Source organism: Anser cygnoides, chromosome 2 (assembly GCF_040182565.1).
Source record: "Anser cygnoides isolate HZ-2024a breed goose chromosome 2, Taihu_goose_T2T_genome, whole genome shotgun sequence".
Lineage (NCBI taxonomy): Eukaryota > Metazoa > Chordata > Aves > Anseriformes > Anatidae > Anser > Anser cygnoides.
Window position 1 is genome coordinate 6,627,059 of NC_089874.1, and position 23,923 is coordinate 6,650,981.

Here is a 23,923-nt window from a genome sequence, read left to right on the forward strand (position 1 = left end):
CGCTTCTAACAGAAACGCTGCCTGAGCTCAGAACTACTGAGCATTGTCCTTTTGAACTGGGAAACTTCAGAGGGCTGTTTTCTTTAGCTGGAGTTATTTTCCCCTCTGTAGAATTGCATTAAGGGAAATGAGAAAAGACTAGCTTATTCTCCCAGATATTTAATGAGGCCGGAGCCTTCGTACTACAAAGCTGCTCTGCTTTTCAGCTCGCTACAGGCAGCAACACGCAAACATGAGCTTTACTTTTGCTGTCCCACTCTTTCTCCCAGCCCATCTCTTCGCTCAGCCGAAGAACAGTCAAACTTTTTGCAACATCACAAATGCCAGAATATCTCAACCTCTAAACACCCCCAGATATCTGTTTGGGTTTTTTTTTTGTTTGTTTTTTTTTCTTCTAGAGAGCTCCAAATGATTCCAAGTTTTCCTTTGTATCGCCAAATGCTCTTGGAAGAACATATTGCTCTTCGTTTGATGGTACAGGACACGTTTTTCAAAGCATGCCAGAATTATCAAAGCTTTGCTAAGGGAAAGGAGAAAAAAAAAAAAAAAAAACACCACACAACAAAAAAACTTAAAGTGCATTTTGCAGCCTCTATTTAGAAACTAAAGTGACAATTTTGAGAGCTGCATTAGCAACAGAGGTAATTACTGGGGATGAATGGGCCAATTGACTTGGACTTGCTTTCTTTTCCTCGATGCAGAAATCACAAGCTTTTGCACTTAGAGCAACAATTAAACCTGCCTTCAGAGAAACCAGTTAGGCTATTACCTGTCGTAACAGTTGAAGTCGTCTAACCAGCAGCCTTTCTTCACCAGCTCGATAGAGCCCGAGTTGTTTCTCCAGGAGGCGTAGCAGTGGAGCCGCTTGTCCTTCTCCCCCTCGCAGCGCTCCACGCCGCTCTGGTTGGTCTTCTCCAGCTCCCAGTTGGCGTTGTAGTAAATGCATTCCCTCGTCTCCGCCTCCCCGTGGCCTGGTCCTGCAGCAAAAGTCAAAGCCCAAGCACGTTCAAGCAAAATCATTCACAGATCTCGGGAGGCGCATCTCCACGGGGCTTTGGTTTGGGTGACGCACGCGTTGGTATCGAACAATGCTTGTCATAGACACGAGCTTCAGCATGGCGTGTTCTCCTTTGCCAATTTGAGGTGGAGAGCAGAGATCAGGTTGGCCTCGGCTCACACCAGGAGCCTGCAGTGAAGTCAAGAGCCCAGCACAGATCCCCCAGGTCCCCTCTGGCCAGTGCCTCAACCACAGGTCCCTAGCACAGGGAGGCACACAGCAACCCATGCCCAGTATTTTTTAACCACTGAAGGCCTGTTTAGGAAAGAGAACCTCCTAGGGTGCTGCTTGCCACATGCAGGGCTGTCACACAAGGTAGTTACAGCCTCCCTCTCCACCACTATTTCAGGAAACACCATGTAAAAATAAAGGGTTTATTATGTGGGTAGGACATAACTGGGAATAGAGAATATTCATCCTGCAGAGGAGGGCCAGACCGGTACCAAGTCCTCACTTAGATCCCATTTCAGGCTTATTTCGCTAAGCCTCCTCATGCTAAATGCCATGTATTTATTTCATGCCACCTCTCCACCCGAGCAAGACCCTCGGCAAAAGCAACTCCACTCCCCGAACAACTTTGGTCACCCCACACAGACCTCTGGCCACCACAAACCAAGGGCTCTCTATGGAGAGCCTGTCTTTTTACTACATCACAACCTCGTATCAAAGAACCAAGGAGTTCTTGCAGCCCCTAAAGTGAAGCAATTCCTCCACGGCCATCAGACCGCACAGCAGAAACACAATTATAGATACATCAGTTTAAAAAAGGAGTTAAGCAAGGACATGGTGATATCTGCACGTGACATATTTTGTCTTAAACCTTAGAAATCCTCTCTTCATTTGGAAATACTCTGCATCACGGCATTTTGATGATTTGTTTAAAACGAGAGGAAAGAAGGAAACCAAACACACGAGATGTAAGCAGATAGCCAGAAATAGCACCACGAAGCGCGTGGCTTTCTGAATCCTGAGATGTTCTGCAGCCATCTGCCCTTGGGATCACCCAACCAAGGCAAGGTCAGACCGGGCTGTTACACTGATGGATCGCAATCACAAAAAAAATGTAGGTATCCCAATAAACTGTGCGGACAATTGGGTAAAACACATGAATGGGTCCCACAGGATGGTGAAATGAAAGTGCTGTGCTCCCAGAATAGCCAGAGCTTTGCAAAACACTGAACTACGCTTCTGGCAGGAAAATTTTGCAGTGTTTTTATGACTCTGCCTTCTCCCAAGGCCGTGTGTGCAACTTTTAATGTTGGGTTTAAGGTGGTCAGGGCCACGTCTGGATGATCTAAATGCAACTTCATCTGTGATTCCTGCTCCACAAGGCAAAGCAGCCACTTCTGAAAGGTCTCTAAAAGGTGATTCAATTCAGCTTTCAGGAGACACGGAGCAGTGAGTGGTTTAGAGCTGGCAGAGAAAACACCCAGCCAGGCACAGACATCAGCTCCTGGCCTTGGACACTCTTTGTAACATCGCACTTAGCCCATCTGAACACCCATCCGCCGCCAATGTAAGCACACTCACCACTCTGAGCTGGAGAAGGCAGCACTGCTCCCACCTGAAAAGCTAAAGTATGAAGATTAAAGGACTGGTCCCATGTGAACAAGGAGGGAGCCTGAACTACCTTCCCACAGCCTGCAGCTCCTGAAGCCCCCACATCTCCAGACTGTCACCAGCATCAGCTTCCAGTTGTGCAGTGCACAGTGCACTCAGGAGACGGCACTTGAGCTGGAGATGGCAATCAAGCTATTGATGCAGCCTTCTGCTGGCCACAGGCAGCAGGTAAGGAGTGCACAGCGTCACAGCACCCTGAAGCTTGGAGAAGATCTTCGAGATCATCAAGTCCAACCATCAACCTGACCTACCGAGTCCTGACACCAAACCACATCCCTTAGTGCCACGTCCATGTCTCTTAACACCTCCAGGGATGGGGACTGCACCACCTCCCTAGGCAGCCCGTTCCAGTGCCTAACCACCCTTTCCATCAAGAAATTCTTCCTGATGTCCAATCTAAACCTCTCCTGGTGCAATTTGAGACCGTTTCCTCACGTCCTATCACTTGTCACCCGAGAAAAGATTACCTGGTACACAGCAGAAGTGTGACCACAAGAAGACTGACCACAAGAAGACTGACCACAAGAAGTGTGACCACGGTGGCTGCGTGGGCTGGGGGTGATGTGCCCAGCCTGCTCCCGGTACTGACACACCTAACCTCAGCAATGGGTAATTCTTGTGGTACTTAGCAAACCCATCGGACTAGGAAGATCTCTTTGCATTTTGAAGAGGTGTTCGATTCTTCAATAACTCTTTTTTGGGAAGAATGTTTCATCTTCATCGTGGGAGAGACTGGAAGGGAGGAGGGGTACGAGCAAGTCATAAAGCTGACTTCAGGAACTGGAAATTATATTCAAAGCACACACGAACAAGAGCTCAATTTCAATAGCACCTGCAGGTTTTATCGGCACTTGCAAAGCTCCATCTGAGTTTTCCTCTGACAAGTTGCTTACTATAATAAAAACAACCTACCAATATCCCTCAACACGGAACAGTGTCAATATTGACACTCCTTGTTAAAGCCTTGATATTTGTTCTGCTGCTACTTATGCTGTGCTTTGTTAGGGCAGATTAAGCGTTTTTGCTAAATAAGAGTTAAATCAGCAGGAAAGCGAGGGAGCATCGCCTCGTGTGCAGAGGGGTTGATGTCTTTTTATTTATAAAGGAATGGGTAAATATCTTAGCATCATTGTAATACTTAACATGGCTTCCAGCTGATACTCACTGTTACCTTGTGGTCCACTCCTCGAATCCCATTTTGTAATATCTTTCCCATCAGCCCAACCCAAATCCTGCTTCTGCACTAGATGGAAATTTCCTCTCCCTCCCCCAGCCAAATCTCCCAGAAAGGAGGAGATTTAATGAACCATTTGGCTGGGAAGCAGCCCCAAAATCTAATCCCAGCTCAGCTACCGCTGTCTGTAACCTCAAGCAATATTGGGCAGCCTCCGCTTTCTCCACCTGCGCCGAGGGCCGATGCAATGCACAAAGCTGTGGGGAGATTTGAGGTTTCTGCTGTGCTTTGAAAAGAGAAACTTCAGCCTGCTAAATCCTGAGCTCAGCCCAGGCTCCCTTCCCCCAAGACAGTTGTCTTTTCTGGAACAAGTTTCAGATTAAGAGTACGATCTGCTTGCAAACACGCAAAGCGAACTCTGCAAACAGCAACCGCGCCAAGAAAACGGCCTTTCGCAGTTTTTTCCCCCTATCAAAGTTGAACAAAAGCACGTACAAAGTTTGGGATGGATGACTAAATACACATACGTTTCCCTTAACACCGCACTCAAGGATGCTCACCTTCGGGAGATGCTTTAAAAGTCCCGTGTGTTTGCTACATGCTTTCAGATCTTCTTAAAAAGCCCCTTGGTGAGCATCCCCAGCCTGCTGGGTGCCCGGAGCTGCAGGAAACCCTTCTGCTTGTGCCTGAGAAGGTCTCAGCATGAAGGACACAGCTCCAGGAGTGGTTGTTGATGTGCCCACTGCTTCAGCTCATCAGGAAACCCTCCCACCTTGCTCTGGGATGGATCAGGCAGAGAGCAAAGTTTGCAGCTGGCTGCCTTATCTGCATTCGCTGTGTTAAAACCCCCTTGCAATGGAGGGAGAGAAGGGTTAAAAATGGGATTTGTCCCTTGGAGGGGGAGTAAGAGGAGGAAACCTCTGCTCCTGCTTCTTCAAGGCGAGAAGGTCTTGCTGCCTCCTGTTCCCCCCTTCTGTCACGGACACATACCCAGTTCCCCAAATCCCCATTAGGTCTGCAAGAAATGCCAGGCTGGAAGCTGCTGCGGGTGGGAGAGGTGCAACTGAGCCGTGCCCCGCTGCTTGCTTCAAGCTGCAGGAATCAGAGGGTTTTGCCCCAAAAAGGGCAAGGGAAGCACTCTTCTCCTTCCACCCGTGCACACCCGATGCAACAAGGCTTGGCTTGGAACACGGGCTTCTCTTTGTGCACAGCAGCACCGACTGGTTTTAACACCACAACCTACAAACACCCATGCAGTGAATAAAATCTCGAGTCCTGCTTGAAATCGAAGAATAACGAAGAATTAAGGCTTTGCACCAGCGACTTGGTTTCTGGCACCCTGCTGCACCAAGCTGGAGCTTCGGGGACGATGCAGCACGGCTTCTCCCCAGCCTTCCTCGAACAGAAGCCATGCACAAACATCCTCAAAGCACCACCCAGCCCAAACAACACCCAGCGCCCCAACACTACGAGGACAGAGGGAGCCCACCCACCAGCACCCAAATTCAGCCGAAAAGCTGTCATCAGCCTGATTCCCTCAGGTGGATTTTCTGCTCCAAATGAGCGGAGCATCACCAGGGTTTTGCCGAGCAAGGCCCCCAAGCATCCATCCGAGGCAGGTAATGATGGAAGAGGAGCCGAGGCACCGTGCGACGCGGGAGGACCACTCCTGCACCTGGGAGCCGCCAGGCGCACGGGGAGCTCATTAAACAGGGTCCTCCTGACCCGCAGGACCTCAGCCTTGGGACCTTGCTGTTGATCTGAGACTCAGGCTCTGCTCTCCTCATTTGGAGCGGCCGACAGATCAACGGGGCTGTGTCATTATCCGACAGCCGCTAAATTATAGCCAGGATCCTGTGTAGCAGCGCCAGGTCTAGGTGTTAGCAGTTGCTGGGCTCCTAACTCATAATTAGATACACAGGGAATATCTTCCCCAAGGCTGAAGGCTGCTATAAATCTCAGCTCCTTATCTCTGCCTGCCCCCTTTTTAAAACCTAAAATGAAAGTATATACGAGAAGATGGGATGTGTCAAAATAGTCTGCATAAACACGGAGTGATTTCCCAGACAGTCTGTTTGCCTAACTGTCAAAACCACCGGGCTTTATACATGAAACTGTGTATGCAACTGAAGTTATTTGCAAACACTTAGTTATGTCCCTATATAGCTATTTGTACATGTAATTTTATAATATAAAATGACAGAGATTGTACACCGAATTGGGGTAATTGCCCTCTAATTTGGAGGGTAATTGCATGTAGCAATTAAGCAACTGCGGATGCATTCTTGCATGTGTGATTATGAAAGTCGGGCCCTTTGTTTGAGGTTTGGTTTTGTTTCCAAGAGCTATCCCTCAACTCACGGCATGGTTTGGGCAGGCTGGGGACTGTGAGGGTGCTGGGCGTTCACCTGGCCGCACAGCATCCTCCAGGGCAAGCCACTGCAGCGCGGGCACACGCACGCCCCTGGCCCTTGCTCAGCACCCATGGGGATGCTCACCCAGCCACCAGGGCTGCCTTTTGGCACAGGGACAACATTTGGTTGGGGAAACAACGATATGAGCAGGTGTAGAGCACACCAGGAGGCATTGGGTGCGGGAGGGAAAGGCAACGAAATAGGGCTGCTGCCCCCAGCTCTCCCTGCCCCAGACACCAGCCCTAAAGTTTCACGCAAGTCTGGAATTTAAAGGAACTCCAGTTGTTGTTGCTAGCGTTTCAGATCACGAAACAAAGCCAGGAGAAGCTTGCAACTGGAAAAGTTTGGAAAACGTTGCTCTAGAGAGACCACCCAGTTGCATCTCCGCAGAGCCTATAACGAATCCACAATTAGTATGTGGTGCTCCAGCGCGTATTCCCCGAGCGCAGTGATTTCATTCCTGCCGTCCTTAAATAATAGGTCTAAATACGTTTTTAGGCAAAGCATCAAACCAGCGATGACATCTGTGGTTAAGTATGTAACCGTGCGTGAGGATTTAAAGACTCGCTGCTCGTATCCCCCGCTCTTTCACCAAAGCTTTGACACGGCGAGGCCCCACGTACCAGAAACAAGCCAAAATTTCGCTGTGCCCCTGGGGACCCCGGGGCTGGCAGCCCAGCCCCGTGCCCACGGACACCCAGGCGCAAGCCCCAGGCTCAGCCCTTCCAGGCAGCTGGGTGTGGGAGATCCTCCAGGGCAGTGCCTTGGCTAATTAAAAATCCTGGTAAAAAATCAACTATTTCAAAACGTTTTGGCTCTCGAGCCGGCTCAGGTAAAAGCAGCCCATGCAGCACTGAGAACATAACGCCAAGGGAGGATATTACTTTGAATTCTGTTTTCTGTCAATAGATTTGGCATATCCCACGATAAAAGAGCTCCAAGTTTTCTAGTCAATCAATGGCTGTTAATCTATTATCTCAGCATCTATTGCCATGGTAACCTGCAATGATGCCATTGACAACCAGTCTCAAAAGGACAGGAGGCTTTAAGTCATTTTCTTTTAAAATTAAAAAAGGAACTTTAATATTAAGAAATACATCCTCCCTGCTCACCAGGGATGACAACTCAGGGCTTCTATATTCACACCATGACTCACGCTTCACAGCTTCCACGGACATCTGTGTAGCAATCCCCTCCCCATATATCTCTTTTTTAACTTGGGCTTAAGTCTGTTAAAAGATAACAAGGAAATTATTTAAAAGAATTAGATCTTTATTACAATTTCCCCCCAAACTGCCAGTTAAACCTGTTTTGTAAAATAGAAGGAGCACGATTTAAGTCATTACCACCGACCGGGGGAAAGGATGCAATAAAGATTTAATCCCTCTGAATGATTTCCCTGGCATTTTAAGTCAAATAGGGTGGGTAGAAAAAGGACTCAGTGAAATACGGAGCGCGCACGCACACGCGCGTGGCCGGTGAGATTAATCTCTTGGCCCAAAGGGAAGGATCGGGCAGAAAAAGGCTTTGTAAATCATTTCTCCGGCCAGGCAGAGGGATCCAAGGAGGTTTGGCCAGGTCAGCGGCTGGACTGGCGTGCAGCAGGACAGAAATGTTGCCAGCAGTTAATCAATTTTTGGAAGCAGTGCATTTTTTTTTTTTTACTTGAACTCAGCTGGTTGTTCCTATATTTTATCTAAAGAAGAGATCATTTTAGTTAGCCATTAGAAAAATCCTATTTTGTACCATTTCGGTTAAAGACAAAGCCAAAATGTAATTAGATTTCTCCCTTTGCATTGCTAACTGTTTCTGTCTCCCCAAAAAAGGTTTTAGTTCTTTAATAAAGCCATCAGGGAGATCAATCAGAAGCATTTAATGCCATGGTGCTTCTGCAGTTCATGTTTAAATGCACTCGGGGTCACAAACGAGGCAATTTGGACAGCAGCGCTCAAACTGGATTAGTAATAACACACAAAAAGGCCCAATTTCTTTTCTCTTTTTTCCTTTTTTTTTTTTTTTAACATAGACACGCACACACTCCTCCACTGCCCACAGGAGGATAAAAACAAACTGAAGCCAGCCTCAACCAACGCGACGCTACACACCAAAAACCGGCCCCGCACACGGGCTGAGCTGCTCGTCCCCAATGTGTCACCTCCCCGAAGGACACCTGCATGTCCAGGACCATTGCCACAAGTCTACCAGGAAAATGCCAAGCTTATCTCCACTGACTCCTCTGCACCACCAGTCTTAAGGAAATGTCTTTCTTGCTATAGGATTTCCATAAATGAGAGGTCGCTTTTTCCCCTGATCCATGAGTTTTTGAACAAGCATATCGTTTTTTCGCTATTTCTTTTTTTCTTATTCAAGATGCACATTTGTAAAAGCATTAAGCAGACAATTTATTTGCCTTTGGGTAGCAACAACTACTCTCTGGCATGAAAAAGGACCCTCTTGGGATACACATTGTGCAAATAACCTACCAAGAAGGTTGTGTCAACCCCCAAACTTTGCAACCTTGGCGAGAAAATATTAGAATTTAATGACAAGATAAAGATATTTCCAACTACACTCCTAAAAATCAAATACAGGGCAGATTTTGACCAGATGCCACAAATCACTAAGTAAAATATGCAGCAAATTCTGAAATGACATTTAAAACAAAATCATTTGTTCTCTCCCATTCTCCTCGGGAGACAGCATGAGGTCTCAAAAGAGCATGGGAGGAGGAAGTGAAATCATGTTATGTTCATAAATATTTTCTCCCTGCATGCTGAAGTTTTGAAAAGCATTCAAAGCAAGCCTACAAAACCAATTTCCTTCACGGCAAAGGGATGAGGATACAGGAGCATCTCCTTGTGGAGTGCAGAGACTTAAAGAAGAGCGATAGCCATGCGGTGATACCTTTCCCAGCCATTTCACACGTGCCTACTCCATCCCACCACCTTCATCCTCCCATGCTGCTGTCACCTGCAGAAATGCCCTTTCAGAGCTCCTTATTTCTCAGGTCTTCTCTAGGCAGAGCCTGATGTGTCTAACACACCATGCACACCTAAAATTATGGTGAAACAGCGCCCCTGGTAAGCCATCGAGAGTTTTGGTACCCAAACAGCAGCACCTCGATTCATAATCTACACGTGGTCCTCTGAGATTTATCAGCAGGGACATTTCAAATATGCTTTAAAATGTGCTGAGTCTACTAAGATTGGGCCCCAAGTGCTTTTCTATTGATTCTGCTTGACATTTCCAAATACCACAATTCCAAATTTAATTCACTGGTAATTGGAAAAACTGTAATGCATGTAAATGGACAAGGAGATGTTGGAAGTCCAAAAGGTCAGGCATCAGGAAAGCATGCCCCCAAGAACTAAATGATGTTTGTTTGTCTTCTTGTCACCCTCTTCCACTTGAACGATCAAAACTCGGAGTTGGGCGGTTTTCTCAGCAGGATGGAGGAAGAATGAAAATAAAACAGCACAATCTTTCTAAACTGCCAAGACAGGGTTCAAAATCACTATTTTAAACTCCATCAGTGACCGAAATCCAAATGTACCCTAGAGAGGACTCACTTTATCAGCAGATTACACAAGTGAGTGGTAGACTCATGGAAGAATTAATCTCGTAACTCTTTGTCACTAGAAGATTCTCTCTGTCTGGAAATCTGGTTTGTAAGGTCACCCCCCTTCTCCTCCATGGCTTTACAGGTATTTAGCTTCTCCTTGCCAGCCAGGTGAAGAGAAGGCACAGGAAAATTAAAAATTTTACCAGATCTCCCCCTTTCCAATGTATGAGGACCAACCTCCATTCTATCCTGATGATGAACATTTGTTGGCTGATCCAGAGCCTCCACCTTATCCCCTAGACAAAACCCAACTCCTGCTTCAGAGGCACAAGGGGCTTCAGCAAGAGGAAACATTGCGGGATCACACAGGGGATGCTCTTTATGTAGAGGCCTGAGTCACAGCAAAGCCCACAGTTCCCAGTCTGCTTAGATTTGCATGGTCAATGTTTTGATGTTGTTATAAGCCCTTTTGGGCAAAGACTCATATTATACGAAATACAGAATGACAAAATCCCCATATTTCAATATGTACTAAAGAATAAAATGTGTAAGTTTTAGTCGCTGGTCCTACCTGCAACCACCAGTGCGTGAGCGATCACTGATGCTCTGTCGCCCCAGTAAGTTTAAGCTTAAAAGGTAAGAATACAACCCAAGCACAGTGCACAAACAAGCACCAGCACGATTTATAGTTTATATAATTTATAACTGGTGAAGGACAAACACACGTTACCACATCCCAGTCAGAGTTTCCTCAGTTCTGCCCACAGCATTATGTATGAAAATAGGGGATAACTCCTTGAAGCAAGCAACATTTATTATATTACTTACATCATTCTACTTTTGAAAAAAAAAAAAAAAAGGCCAAGGAAACAAACGAAAACAAACCCACAAATATGCTGACTTTTGAATGCCTTTTTTCCAGCATACACTGGTATTTCAAGAGTTAACAGGCTTCAGCCAACGACTGAGAAGGAGGCTGAACCTAGGGAGAAAGAAAAGGGAGGCAGCAAGAAAAGCAACTCTCTAGCCTTTGCAATCGCACACTAGCCTTAAGCCCTCCAAAAGGAAGTAAAGACATTCCTAAAATTCTTCACAGGATGAGAAGCAAGTTGTCAGCTGAATCAGAAGTCCATTTCTCCAGTCTTTATGCTCCTAATGGCAAATCCCACACGAGCAATTTCAAAAGCCTCCTTTACAATGGAGTATCTCCCAGGTGACTACAGCACATCTAGGACTTGTCTCTTGTTTACAGAAATATACCTTTCTCCTTTGGGCCTATTGAAAAAAGCAACCATCAAATGACCTGAGGAAGGAATGCAGCACAATCCAATAGCATCATGCAATTTCCAGTGATTGTTTCTGTTACAATAATGAAAGGCACAAAAGAAACGGCTGGATAACTACAGCGAGTCTCTAAAGACAAGTTATACAAGAGATGCTGAAGAGTTATTATGTAAAGAGACCAAAAAAAAAAATGAAATCACCTTATTAGCTTTTATCTTGATTACATGCAGTCACCAGCATTTGGATTGCACTTTGAAATAAATGTGTTTCTGAGCAGAGCTGTCCCAAAGAGCTGAAACTCTGCCTGTTCCTGAGGTGGAAAACATCAAAATAATTGTGTGCTCTTGGGCAGGTATTCTCCTTCCTGGTCTTTTACAGTGTTTTCAAGCCATAAGGAAGACTAAAACACTTTGGACCACTTTGGCATAGAAGCATTTACCTTCCATCCATGTCCAAGCTTTCTGGATGACAGGAGCTCAACAGTTCCACCCCAGAAACTGCATGCATCCTGTTCAATTTTCTATTTAGATGCCCATTCCCATGGTGACTAAGCTCCAGTATTACAAAAAATGACATTAAATAATATTCTAGGATTCAGGAGTGTACTCCTAGATGACTTCCAAACCACAGATAGGTTTGGGAACCTCCACAAGCCCCATTTCTGAAGCTGCTCCCACATATTCAGGTGCTGACATATGAGAACAAGGAGATGGAGGAGCTCTTGCCTGGGCACTTTCAGGAACACCGCGAGTCTTTGGAGGGATTTATCACTGGAAATGTAATGAGAACCCAGGTGGTGGAGGCAGATGAGTTGCTGAAAGGAAAACAACAGTATATGGTTGGCAGCCTTGATGACACAACTGTTGCAGTGACAAGAGAAGGTTTTATCCCTGGCGATTCACATCATGTTGAGTGCTACTGGCACTGCTCTGCTGCCAAAGTCACCGTCCTGTTTCCACCACAAGTCACCCCCGACTTGCCATGCCTTGGTTTCCCCGTACATAAATAGGATGATCAACAGGCAACAGTGTGCGAAGCACTATGTGAGAGCGGGCTGCATTTCTAAGCTATCATTTTATGCAGATATCCTCCCTCTACTGACCCGAATACTCAGCGGAGAGACCTTTCCTGATTTCAGAGCGCAGGTCATACCCAACCTTGACAGAGCAGACTGCTTCAGCCTGGAGATATTTTACATTTTTTTCCCTCTCACTCCTCCGGATTTCACTAAGAGGGCAACTGAGGATCAATTCATCCTTGTTTAAAACACCCTGCAAAAATCAGGCAAACGCTCCCTCCACACCCTGCAATACGTTCATTTTAGGCTGCAGACAAACCCTTTCCCTTCTCCTCAAGAGCTTCATCAGCAAGGTGCAATAATCATTTGTTTACCTCTGCGTGCATGCGTTGTAAGACGAGAAAGGTGCCTGCAGGAACAGGCTCACGGAGGTCTGGCAGCCACACAGAGATGAGTAAACTGCAATCCTGAACACATCTTCTCACTGCCTCCCCACGCTTACATACACTCGGGGGGACAGGCGTGCAAACTACTCCCATCTGTCTAATAAAAAGGTGCGGTATGAGACATTGCTGCGCACTCCTGGTAATCAGCGGGAGCAGAAATGGAAGACGTACCAGCAATAAACTCCGTTTTTACTCTAAATAAAATAAAACAAAAGAATTCCAAGGCAACGTGAAAAGTTTCCCCGTGACGGCAGCCGGTGGAGCAATAAAACCAGTCGGCTACCCACTAGGGTTGAACGTACGGCTTTTCAGCCAGTTTTCATGAACTTTGGTAACGCGTGGCAGCTGTCCAAGAAGAGCAAACAAAGCTTTAGATAACTTTTTGGAGGGTGCAGGCCTGTCCATCTGCTTCACACGGACAAGCAGGTGAATGCACCTGCCCCAGGCAGACCAGCTCTGGCCAAAAGGATGGAGAGCTCTCCACCTTTTATCTTTATTTTTAAGGTCAGAGTAAACATAGGACTATGGGAGTGTTTCAGCCCGCTGCTACATGTGGACATCTCCCATGGGCATCCATCACATTTCAAACTTTCCAATATAAATACTCCAGTATGGGATTTATGTTCTTTAATATAATAACCCCAGCAAAACATAATCTGTTATTATGTTATTATCCTAGGGCTTCTTGTGAGCGCAAAGACGCGCGCTCTTCTTAATGCTGAACTAAGACTGGAGAATAATATCTCTGATTGATCTCCTCCACCTCAGGGATGGCCCCAGCTTTGCAAGGGTGAAGCCACCGACGATGCTACAATCAAAGCTGGTGGGATACAGGTCCAAAGCAGGCCTGGAGGAGGTGGTTCCTCACGCAAAGGGCAGGTGATGTGGGGAACCCTTCCTACAGGGTGCTCAATCAGGTGTATTTGCTTGTCCTGACATTCTTCCCCAGGTGTCTTTTGGCAACAGCTGGGGACAGGACACTGGGCTGGGTGGGCTTCTGTTCTGGTCCACTCTGGCCAATGTACATTGGCCATACTTCATGTCCTCAAACCAAAAAACACCATTTAAAAATATTCTGAATTTACACCTGCCATTTAAAGAGGAAAGTATGGTCATTATTCACTAATGACACATTATAAGTGACCTCTACACTGAAGCAGAGGAACCTGTCCGTGCCCACTCCACTGCATCCTGGGAGAAGACATGGTCCAAGAGTTTCAAAGGCAGCGGAGATGCTCATGCAGGGCAGCCAGCCTTATCTATCTTAAAATGATTCTCAAGGGGGATGAAAACAAGTTTTAAATGTCTCAGAGTAAGCACTACAAGCCACTACATAGTTTGAAAATCTAAGCCAAGAGTCCCCACAGTGCTCTGTCTGAGCCAGCATCTTGCAACCACGTTTGAGCTTGGCATATCGAGGATTCAACATAGTGTCTTCCTTGCCATAAAAGATATGTTGGGATAACTGATGGGGATTAGTTTTCTCACCCTGCAATCTGAATTTACAGTGGCGTTTCTGCTGGAAACAGTTGTACAAATTGCACCAAAAGCCAGGGCAGACCTAGCGACCTTGCAGCAGGAGCTGAAGTCCTGCTTCCAGAAGCCTTTTCTAGTGGGATGGGAACTACACGTTGGTTGTGCTGATATAAGCCTCATGTCTAGTGGAATATTCAACTCCTGTCCCCGTGCCACTGCTTTTTTGGAAGGAGATAAGTAAGCTCCTTTATTCTCAGAAGAGGACTAGTCCCGTCTTTAGGCTAGAGTCTCAGGTGTGCATGGAAGCAGGTCGGAAGCAAAGCCCCATGCACCCATGTGAGAAGAAGAAACAAAACACACGCACACAAGTTCCCGACAGCAGAGTCATTCACAAAGTAAAAATAACGTGTGCATCCGTTTACATTGTAAAATTACAATTCCAAAAAGCAAAAAAGTGTTAGGAAATGTTTTTGAAGACAGCCAGGAACGTTTTGCAAGGATCGCTGACTCAAGCCCTCGATCCGGCTGTTTAGCTGATGACTGGAAGTCAGCCCTGGCTGTGTTTATTCTTTAGACAAAGTCCAGCTAAAAATGCATCCAGGCTTAAATAATCTGTGTAACAATGACCTCAGAGCCCCAGATACAACATTGCATGATGTGCAGGTTTCCCAACAGCGGAAGGCATTGTCCGGGCTGATACCCAGCTCGCCCCTTCCGATGCGCGCTCTGCCAACACAGCGTTCTCGCCCGCACCACCACGACTGCTCTTGGATGTAACACGCCATTTCATTTCCATTTGCATTTCAGTATGGCCCCAAGGGCTTAACATACATCTGGTCCTCGCTGCGTTAGTCTCTTCCGAAGCGGCCATCGCCGGAACAAGGCGAGACAAAGGATGCCCACGCTCAGCCTCACGCACGGCACTGGCGAGCGCAGCCTCCTGCATCCCCGTCCTGCGACTTCTCCTGGTTCACCTTGCAGCTCCCCATCCCAGCGCTGCTTTACTAACGGCAGCAAATATCCTCGCCCTGGTGTCATGGGTGGGGAGAACCGGAGCAGGAGGCACAGCTCCAAGCCCCAGAATCCAGACCAGCTATGAGCCAGCAGCGATATTTGACTCGTCAATGTCACAAGATCCCAAACTTCCCAAGTCCCAGTTGACAAAAGCTGAATATAAGACACTGTAACTCAGCTTGGGAACCGCAGCTCTTGCCTGCAGGCTCGTGGCTTTACACCCATCCCACGCTATAGCTGCCCCTGCACCTCCCCATGCAGCAGTGGTTTCGCGCACGCTGTGAGCATCGCCTCCGGTAGGAGCCAAGGACTTCGTGTATTTGTAAGATGTTTTGCAGGAGCTCAGCAACACGGACTGTAGTGCGCTTATCTCTCCATCTCTAAAATAAATATATAATATTCCAAGCAAGGACACATATCAAAGAGCACAGGATGCAGTGCAGTGACTCATGCAACCGGCAAAGTATAAAATTGGCTGCATGCATGCCCGCGTAGGGCATTCTCAGCTCTTCCTATAATTAGTCCTTCAGACGCTAGAGGGGAAAGTAACAAATTCAAAGAGGTTCCACTTCCCAATTATTCACATATTTCCAAATCAAATGGTTGTCTGTCAGAGAGCAACATGCCATTGCCCTAGGATATCAAAATGCAAACTGAAAAGTCTCTCCAGGAACAGGATTTGCTTTCATTACATTTATATCACCTAATTCATTTTAAGATTATATATAATTAGTCTCTCCCTCCATTTCTTCACCCCCCCCCAATTCAATATTCCCTGCTAAGCAATTTCAGAGCACACCGCACATGCCGATGGCCCTTCTTCTAAGCCTCTTGCCATTCAAACAGTTTTAGTTTCTTTTTTTTAGCATTTTCTTTTTTTGCCTTTGAATTGTCAAACCTTTCGGGTATGCACTAGCGAAAAGCTGCTTCCAAGAGATTTTATTTTATTTTGCTTGTTTAAGCAAACACCTCTGAGGAAGAACTTTTAGCTTCACTTTTCGTTTGCCTTCTGGCCTCCCGAAATCTCAGCCCGCCCTCCGTAATGCTCCAGAGCCAGTTCCCACCACACTCAGACCAGCACACTGCCTTCACCTCAACATCTCCACTTTTCTTCAAATCCTCTCGTCTCCAGCAGCTTCAACATTATAGAAGCTCAGCCCAAATTCTTCGTAAAGCTGCACGTGTGCATGCCCTCCGTGGTTCTGGCACAGAAGCAGGTACCTGCTGTCAAACTTGGGATGTGGGAGCTCCCGAAGGTTATGGGGCAGCATGGTCCCCACCCTTTCCTCGGTGCAGATGGGGTCTCACGCCGAGTTTCTCCTTCCCACCTTCGGTGGGGAGAGCTGATAGCAGAAGAGAGTGACCTGGTTGAGGCACAGCATGCATTAAACCAAGCAGGTAAACCCGCTGCCAGGTTTGATATGAGATCCTACAATCAGAGTCACAGAATCCCCTGGGTTGGAAAAGGCCTTCAAGATCACCAAGTCCAACCAGCAGCCTGACCTACTGATTGCCATCACTAAACCATGTCCTTAATGCCATGTCCATGGGTCTCTTGAATACCTCCAGGGATGGATGAAGCCACTATGCCTGGAGCTCTCTCCCACCCTGACCGATGCGCTATCACAGCAATGTTCCCAACAATGAGAAATTTTCTTGATCTAGAATAAAGTGGGCTCTGCATCCTGAACAAGGCTTTTGGAAAACACTTGAGGAGACTCCTGAGATGTTCAAGGTATTTCTGACCATTAGTACAAAGGACTATTTCAGGACTATTAATTTTTTTTTTAACGGGGAAGGAAGAGACTCTTTCCCCATCAGGGAGAGAGCATTTGCTGCTGTTTCCAGTTGGGCTGCAGCCTTCTGCTGAGATTTCCTTGAATTCAGGGGAAAGTCACATTGATCACCAGTCGTTTTAGTGCAGATGATGTTGGGGCTAGATGAAAAGCAAGGATTTCTGTTGGATGTGTATTGTAGAGCATAGTATTGAAATAAGGAATACGCCTGGTGGGCCACCACCACCACTGTGCCACCAAGCCCAGTTCTCAGTGAAACCACCCAGCTGGTTTTGCTAAGATAAAATGAGCTGTTCCCTTATGGCCAGGAGATGTCACAGGGCTGTAATGACTCCAGTAACCTAGGATCCTGCAGGACTTCACTGCTACCCCCACCAAGGACTTCAGCTGCAGCCCTGGTCCTGTCCTCCCTCTGCTCTTCCCTTCTACCTCCTCCAGTTCTGCTTGTTCCCCACCAGTGATGTCGAGATGGATGGACACCTGAAATCCTCCCCTTCCAGGGCAGGAAAGCCTGGGTAACTGCTCTCTTTTGCAGCAATGAAGGGGGTTGTGGTTTTGAGTGACCCATGAAACAACCTTGTAGGGCTTCTTCCAACTTGCAGAAGCAATTTATACGAAAACCCAAAAAGCCAAGGGAAGTTTCACCTCATTCCCACCACATCCAGAGCCAGCTCTATGACCACTGCAGTGGGTGCTGGGATGGGTGCTGTTTAGCACCCAGGCTTTGAGCCACCCTACAGGGCTAAGAGGAAAATATTGTAAGTCTTAGTTTGGGTAATTCCCAGCCTGGGTGTAGAAATAGCTGAAGTACACCATCACAACCCCCCCACGAGAAGGAAAAAAACAAGGGAAAAAGAAGAAGTGTAGAAATAAAAAAAAAAGGCAGATTTTCTATTTTGAAAAGCAAAATGTGGCATCCTGCATTGCTTCAAAGTCGGGGACACGGTAGCCGGAGGAGCCCCACAGCCGCACATGGCATTTCTGCTCCAGCAAGGCCGGAGTGCCTTGAGAGTTTTGCAGGCTGCTCGCCCTCGACTGGGAAGCAAAGGTGCTGTTATCCCTCCCTCCTGGTCCTCAGGCGTGACTGACACATCACCTGCGAGGGATTTTCTACATCATGGGCTCCCTCTTCAAACTGCAGCCCACGACTGCTGGTTGCAATCGCTCGGTGCTTTGTGCACGCACGGGGCGATTGCAGCAGAGCTGTTCAGGCACGGTTCTCCCATATATCTGCTAGCAAACACGCTTATCCTGGAATAACATTTCTTTTTCCAATTTAGCCTCCTGGATACATTGCAATGACACAAAAACAGATTAAAAATTAATCTCTGCTCCAGATTAGGAATATCCACATTGGCGCAGCCATTTAGGAGTAGCTATTACACATTACATTTATATCGCATTTTATTTTCAACAGCACATCTGACCAAATCGTTAGCAGCTACTGCTTAAAAGCTGCAGAGCTCAAGAGCAGGAAAGCTAATGAATTCCTGCAAATAGTTTCTGTATGCAGGAACTGGTAACACTTTAAACCGGGTAGGCAAACACAGGGTGTGCTGAGCGAGAGCGTTACAACAGCAGTCCAAAGAGCATTTCCCAGCGCAGCATTCAGAGTTTCTGGCAACAACGCTTTCTGTCACATACGTGCTCGGGTTTCCCTTTCCAGAAAACAAAACCGAGGTGGGATGGGGAGAGGGGAAGCACTCGCAGGTCACTGCTGAGATGTGGGGCTGTGCGAAGCTCGCTGCAGCGGTGGCACTGCAGCTCACGCAGCCAGGTCCCCGTGCAGCGGTGGTGCTCCCGCTGAGATGCATCGAGCACATCACTTGAGGCTACCTTGTATAGCTAGGACAAGCTAAATTAAGGCCAGAGCTAATTAAAAACAAAGTACACAGCCCTTGGGCTTTTTTTTTTTTCCCCCGAGTCTTCCCAACACTTCTAAGAGCGCTGTTTCCCTGGGTTAAGGCTCTCTCTGTGACTCACCCTGCCGCATTTCCAGGCATCACAACAAACCACACAGAACATTTCAGGTCACCAGCTTCGAGCGTGCAAGCACCCAACTGCACCCAGTGTTTTGGTGCTGGGAAAACCAGAAAGCTGCTTCCCAGAGCTTATCCGCGTGGGAAACCCCACTCCCAGCTCCAGGGATGCTGGCTGCAACTTTCTGGCATAAAAACAGAAGGTCCCTAAAGACAAAAAAAAAAGAAGAAGCCCAAAATGAAGGCGCCCAAGAGGCTTTGGATCAGGGTCTTTCACTTCTAGCCATTGTCGCTATAGAGGGAAGACAGACGAAGAGCTGCTGTAGAACTGAGGTACGAAGCCTCCAGGAATCCCAGCTATCTGCTGCACACAAAATCTTGGTTTCAAAGAGCAGCAGGCAGCCCGATCAAAGCACATGTGCAAGTCCCCCCAGACCCGAGCAGTTCCAGGAGGGGTTTCGCGAGGCCCTCGGCAGATATCTCCCCTTGCAGGGCTGAGTCAATACCGAGTGCTTTGGGGAAATCCCGCCTCGCAAACTATCTGCCTAAGGGACAGGGGGAACAGAGCGTGTCACAGCAGTGCTAGAAAGCAAGTGACTCTTTCTCGTGCATTTCAATGCACAGTAAAGCCCAATGAAGCTGCAATATGATTTCTGGGGCACAGCAGGAATCCCAAACTCAGTGCATCCTCAGTAGGAGATGAGGAATTGACATATTTTTTCACAGAAGTTCTATACAGCAGCCAGATGTGCCTCCCAGGTACCTTCTCCCCATGAAACTCTCCCATCTTCACCCCCATTTCCCTAAGGTGCAAGATTTCTACCTCCCGACCTTATTTCCATTCCCCATTTACAGATGCATGACACAACTTCTGCACGGTTCCTCTTGGAAGCACACCGCCTTATCTGGCTGGAATAGCAGGAGAGCTCGAGCAGACGGTTTTCAACTCAAACGCCAGCGTGGATATTAGATTTCACCGCAGCCAGATTTCTTGGTCCCAATTCCTTCAGCAGAGCTTCGCCTCGGTAGCAGCCGCCGCTGCCACATCCCGGGTATCCCCGGCGGATTTGGAACCGATGCGCCGAGTATCATTTCTCTCCTCAGCCAACCGTGCTGTTTGCAGCTCTGCTGAATGCTAAGCGATCTGAGGGGCTTAAGCAGACTGTTATCTGGGAAGGGATGTTAAGCCCGAAGAGCACCCCGCAGAAAAGAGTCAGGAATCCAAGGATACAGTCCCGCTGTCCACGCACTGCAGAGGGCTCAATTAGTGCATCACAGCTGCCTCGACAACCTCAACGTCTGCAAAATCTAAAGGCCGTCGCAGTAAGCTGCTGGGTGACTCCTTCGGGCAGCTGAACGCTTCCCCGAATGGTCAGCCTGTGGCTGGGGATCAAGAAGAGTCTTCCAAGCACACAAACACGCCACAAACCCTGCTCACGGCAGCATCTCTCTAACTCAGGTTGACCAGGGGATGGAGTAAGTTTGGCAGGTTGAAGTTTAGCCCTGCTTTTAAAACATACTTATCAGAAAGAAAGTGAGAAATACGCATCCTGCCCTCCGAAGTGAAACATTCAGGGGATTAAGGCAGGTGGCTCAGGTAGAAACATGCTTCATTTCATCCCAGAGCACCTCTTCCAGCTGGCCTCGTGCAGTGCCACGGTTACCCCAGCCGTGGGGGCATGGTGTGGTCATGAACCAGGTGCCAACCAGGCTGAATTACGAAGGAGGGCTGTGCCACAGGTGGCTCCAGCAGAGCAGACACATCCCTCCCTGGTGCACTGCCCATGAGCTGAAGGAGACCTAACCACAGCTTTGGTGCTTTCCACGTGGCTATTTCATGGGGTAGGGCTCATTCATTCCCTCTGCAGCCACCACTCCTGTGTCCCAAACCCAAACCACGTCCCACCTGCATGCAGGAGCAAGGTAAGAGAAAGGAACAGAAAGGGATGGGAGTAGATGAGCAATCTTCTTTTTTTTTTTTTTTCTTTTCCCAACCAGAACAAACCTCCTCCATCATTAGCGATGGTAAGGATGAGGATGCATTTACACCCTCAGCCACACAACCGCTCTGCTTCAAGAGGATGAGAGGTGCAGAGGGTGAGAGAGAGACACAGTCCTCGAGAAAGAGATACTGCCCTTGAAATGGTGGCTGCAGTGATGTGTGGCCACGAGACAAAGCCTACCTGGAAGGACATCGGAACAGCAGGAGCCCAGGCACTACCACGCAGTGACACAACAGCATTTTCTAACGGGACAGAGCCCAAGCAAGGAGGCTGTCCATGTCTGTGAGTAACACCAGGCAGATCGTCATGGCAATTTAGACAGAAGCAAGCCCCAGTTTGCGGGATTTCTCCCCAAAGCAAAAAAAATCTGCCAGGTTGCTGGCTGCTATGGATGCTCCAAAGCCAGACCCCGCTTTACCTTCGCCCTAATAAAAACCATGCTCCTTTTTCATTAACATTAAAACATTCCTGACCACAAACGCCCGTTCTCAATTTCATTTATAGCATACTTAGATTGAGAGTCGCTGGCCAAACAAAAGCCATTAGTAGTCTAGTGCTCAGAGCACTGGGAGGGCTGATCTCGCCGTATACTGTGAAATGCAGATAAATCATTCCCATATTTTAAATGCAATCTCCTTCACCTTTCACATTTTATTTTTTTATTTATTTAGCCGGAACTAAATGCCAGTGGCAGGTGCTGTTACAAATGGTATTTCACATTTCACATTCGCCAGTCGATGGATGGATGCTGCGTTAGTTCGCCCCTCGTCACCAAAACTGAGTTTTGGCCAGGACAACATGCAGATACACCTCAGGACAAGTCACAAGCTCAGGGTATGCTATCTGGCAACCATAAATCACCGAAACAAAAGATTTCTGCTGGTTTTTCCTTCTGCAAATACATTTCATCCTACTTTTTGTTGATTAAAAATGAGGCGGCGTCCATGTACCAGAAGAGCCTTCTCTCACCAGAAGAGCCTCATTCCTTGCCCACAAGCAGCCCCAACACATTAGGTACCGTAGATTAAACTGCAGCGAGCATTAGAGAAATTAATGTAAAGGCAGCTCATATCCATAATAGGGGAAGAATAAGCCCAGATAGAAGCAGCACATCTGCTCCTAGCATCCTCAGTGTATTCTTCAAACAATGGAAAGAAAAGCCTAGAGAAGCACTGACCCTCACTTCATTCAGAGAGTGCCCCTGCTCAATTCATGAAAGTTTGCCTTTCCTTTTCAAGTGAAAAGGCCAGAAGAATACTTGGGAAACCAAAAGATCGCTTGAAAAAAAAAAAATTCATTTTAACTGCAGGAGGCTTCAAACCATCAAACCCCATAAACTTTATTTAAAAGATTTACAGCAAAGTAGTGTGCTGGGAATTTCATTTTTTTTTTCCTTTCTGGGTTTTTAGGGAGCGAAGCAAATACAGTAGTTTTTTTTTTTTAATCAATCCTTCCACAAAGAGATTTACGACACTAATGTGCTGAAGCATAAACTGATACAGTGACAAACCCCCTTTCTCCTTAAATGTGCTAATAAGGTTGATCCTTTCTCCAAAGCTTTGTTCTTGGGAGGTTTCTGCAATGAGTTCACGTCTTTCACCGGCACAGAGCCCTTCTCATGTGGAAATCATCGGGCTGAATGCATTCGCTGCCTCATCTGCCCCTCCGCATCAGGTCTCAATTGGGGTTGGGGTGGTGGGCGAATGACCGGCCAGCAATGGGGAAAAAAAAAAAGGAGAAAAATAAAAAGAAAATGAGGGGAAAAAAAAAAGGAGGGAAGGGTTATTTTTACAATGCAAAGTAAGGCGCTATTTAAAATGATCTGTCTGGGACCGGGAGCAGCTAGCACACGGCGTAGCCCTCCTCGCGTACAACTTCCCAGCGCCTTAGTGAGACAAACAAGGGGCGAATTTTCCATCTATCAGGGCAGCAATAACCCCACACCAGAGACTTAAGAAGACTAATGGAAACACTAAACTGAAATTACCTGCAGAGGTGAAAAGCCTTCGAGACTCCCCCTTCTCGCCCTGCACGACGGAGGCTTGCAGCACTAAACTCTTGCACTGACGGGGGTGGAGATGCTCCATCCTGCAGCCGCGCAGGGGCAGCCCATCTCAGCACCCTCAGCCCATCTCAGCACCCTCAGAGGGTGCTGCTTTTGGAGGCAACCACAAAACCGGCAGCCTCCTCCAGCCCACGTTGAAGATAGCAGCCCAACAGCTCAAGCCTGCATCCATTTTCCGGTGCACGGGGAGGCTAACAGGGATTTTAGCTCCCCTACCACCCCAGGGACACTTCGGAGATGGGTTTGAAGCGCCTCTGGTCTTCAGCACAGCACCGGAGCAGCTCAAAATTCTCAAGCAAAGTTTAGAAAACAAACAAAATCCCTGACTTTCCTCACTAAAACCTCCCCAGGAAATCACGTCTTCCCATAAGCTGCTCCCCCCTGCCAGCGCGACGGCCGAAGGAAGCTCTGCCTGCAATATTTTAAGCCGAACAAGCTCTGTGTTTATTTCTTGAATAGGAGAAACCTCCTCAGGGCTGCGTTGATGAACACATGTAAGCCGACATTTAATTCTTTCCGTGAGACAAATGTGAGGATAAACATCGCTGCAGACATTTGGCGGAAAGACGGGGATTTCCTCTTAACACCTCGCACGTTTCAGCTCCTGCAACCCCTCTTCCTCCATCCCTTAACCAAGAGGCACCTGCAAACCCCTTTTACTTAGTCTGCTGCCCAATGGCCAGCTCGTCCCTACGTCCCTAGGAGGAAAACAATTAAATTGTCCTGTTTCAAATGAAGTTACCACGAGCACACAGGTGCCCTAGCCTCTAACCCTGGTCTGGGTTGCTCACCCACACACCGCTCAGCCCGGTGCTCTCTCCTGGATGCTGTAGGGGAGGGAGCGGTGCAGGATAGCGTCCTCAGGAGGTGCTGAGTCCCATGGCAGCTCCTTCCCCAGCTGTGCCCTCTGGCCATCATGCCCCACGGCCACCCCACACTTGCTGTGGACGGGTGGTTAGAGGAGTATTTATGGCAGAGGTCTTCTTCCATAAAACAAACACGACTGACTTTGCAT

General features: G+C 47.6%; 1 protein-coding gene across 2 annotated transcripts in view; it reads right to left on the minus strand.

Moving 5' to 3' along the window:
• The window catches only part of ACVR2B (activin A receptor type 2B), a 100,133-nt gene that overhangs the window by 26,891 nt on the left and 49,319 nt on the right, over positions 1-23,923 (minus strand). For both annotated transcript variants that reach the window (XM_048062319.2, XM_048062320.2), the window contains exon 2: positions 770-977. In XM_048062319.2, coding sequence (XP_047918276.1) covers positions 770-977 — 208 coding nt within the window. The remainder of the gene's footprint in view (positions 1-769; positions 978-23,923) is intronic.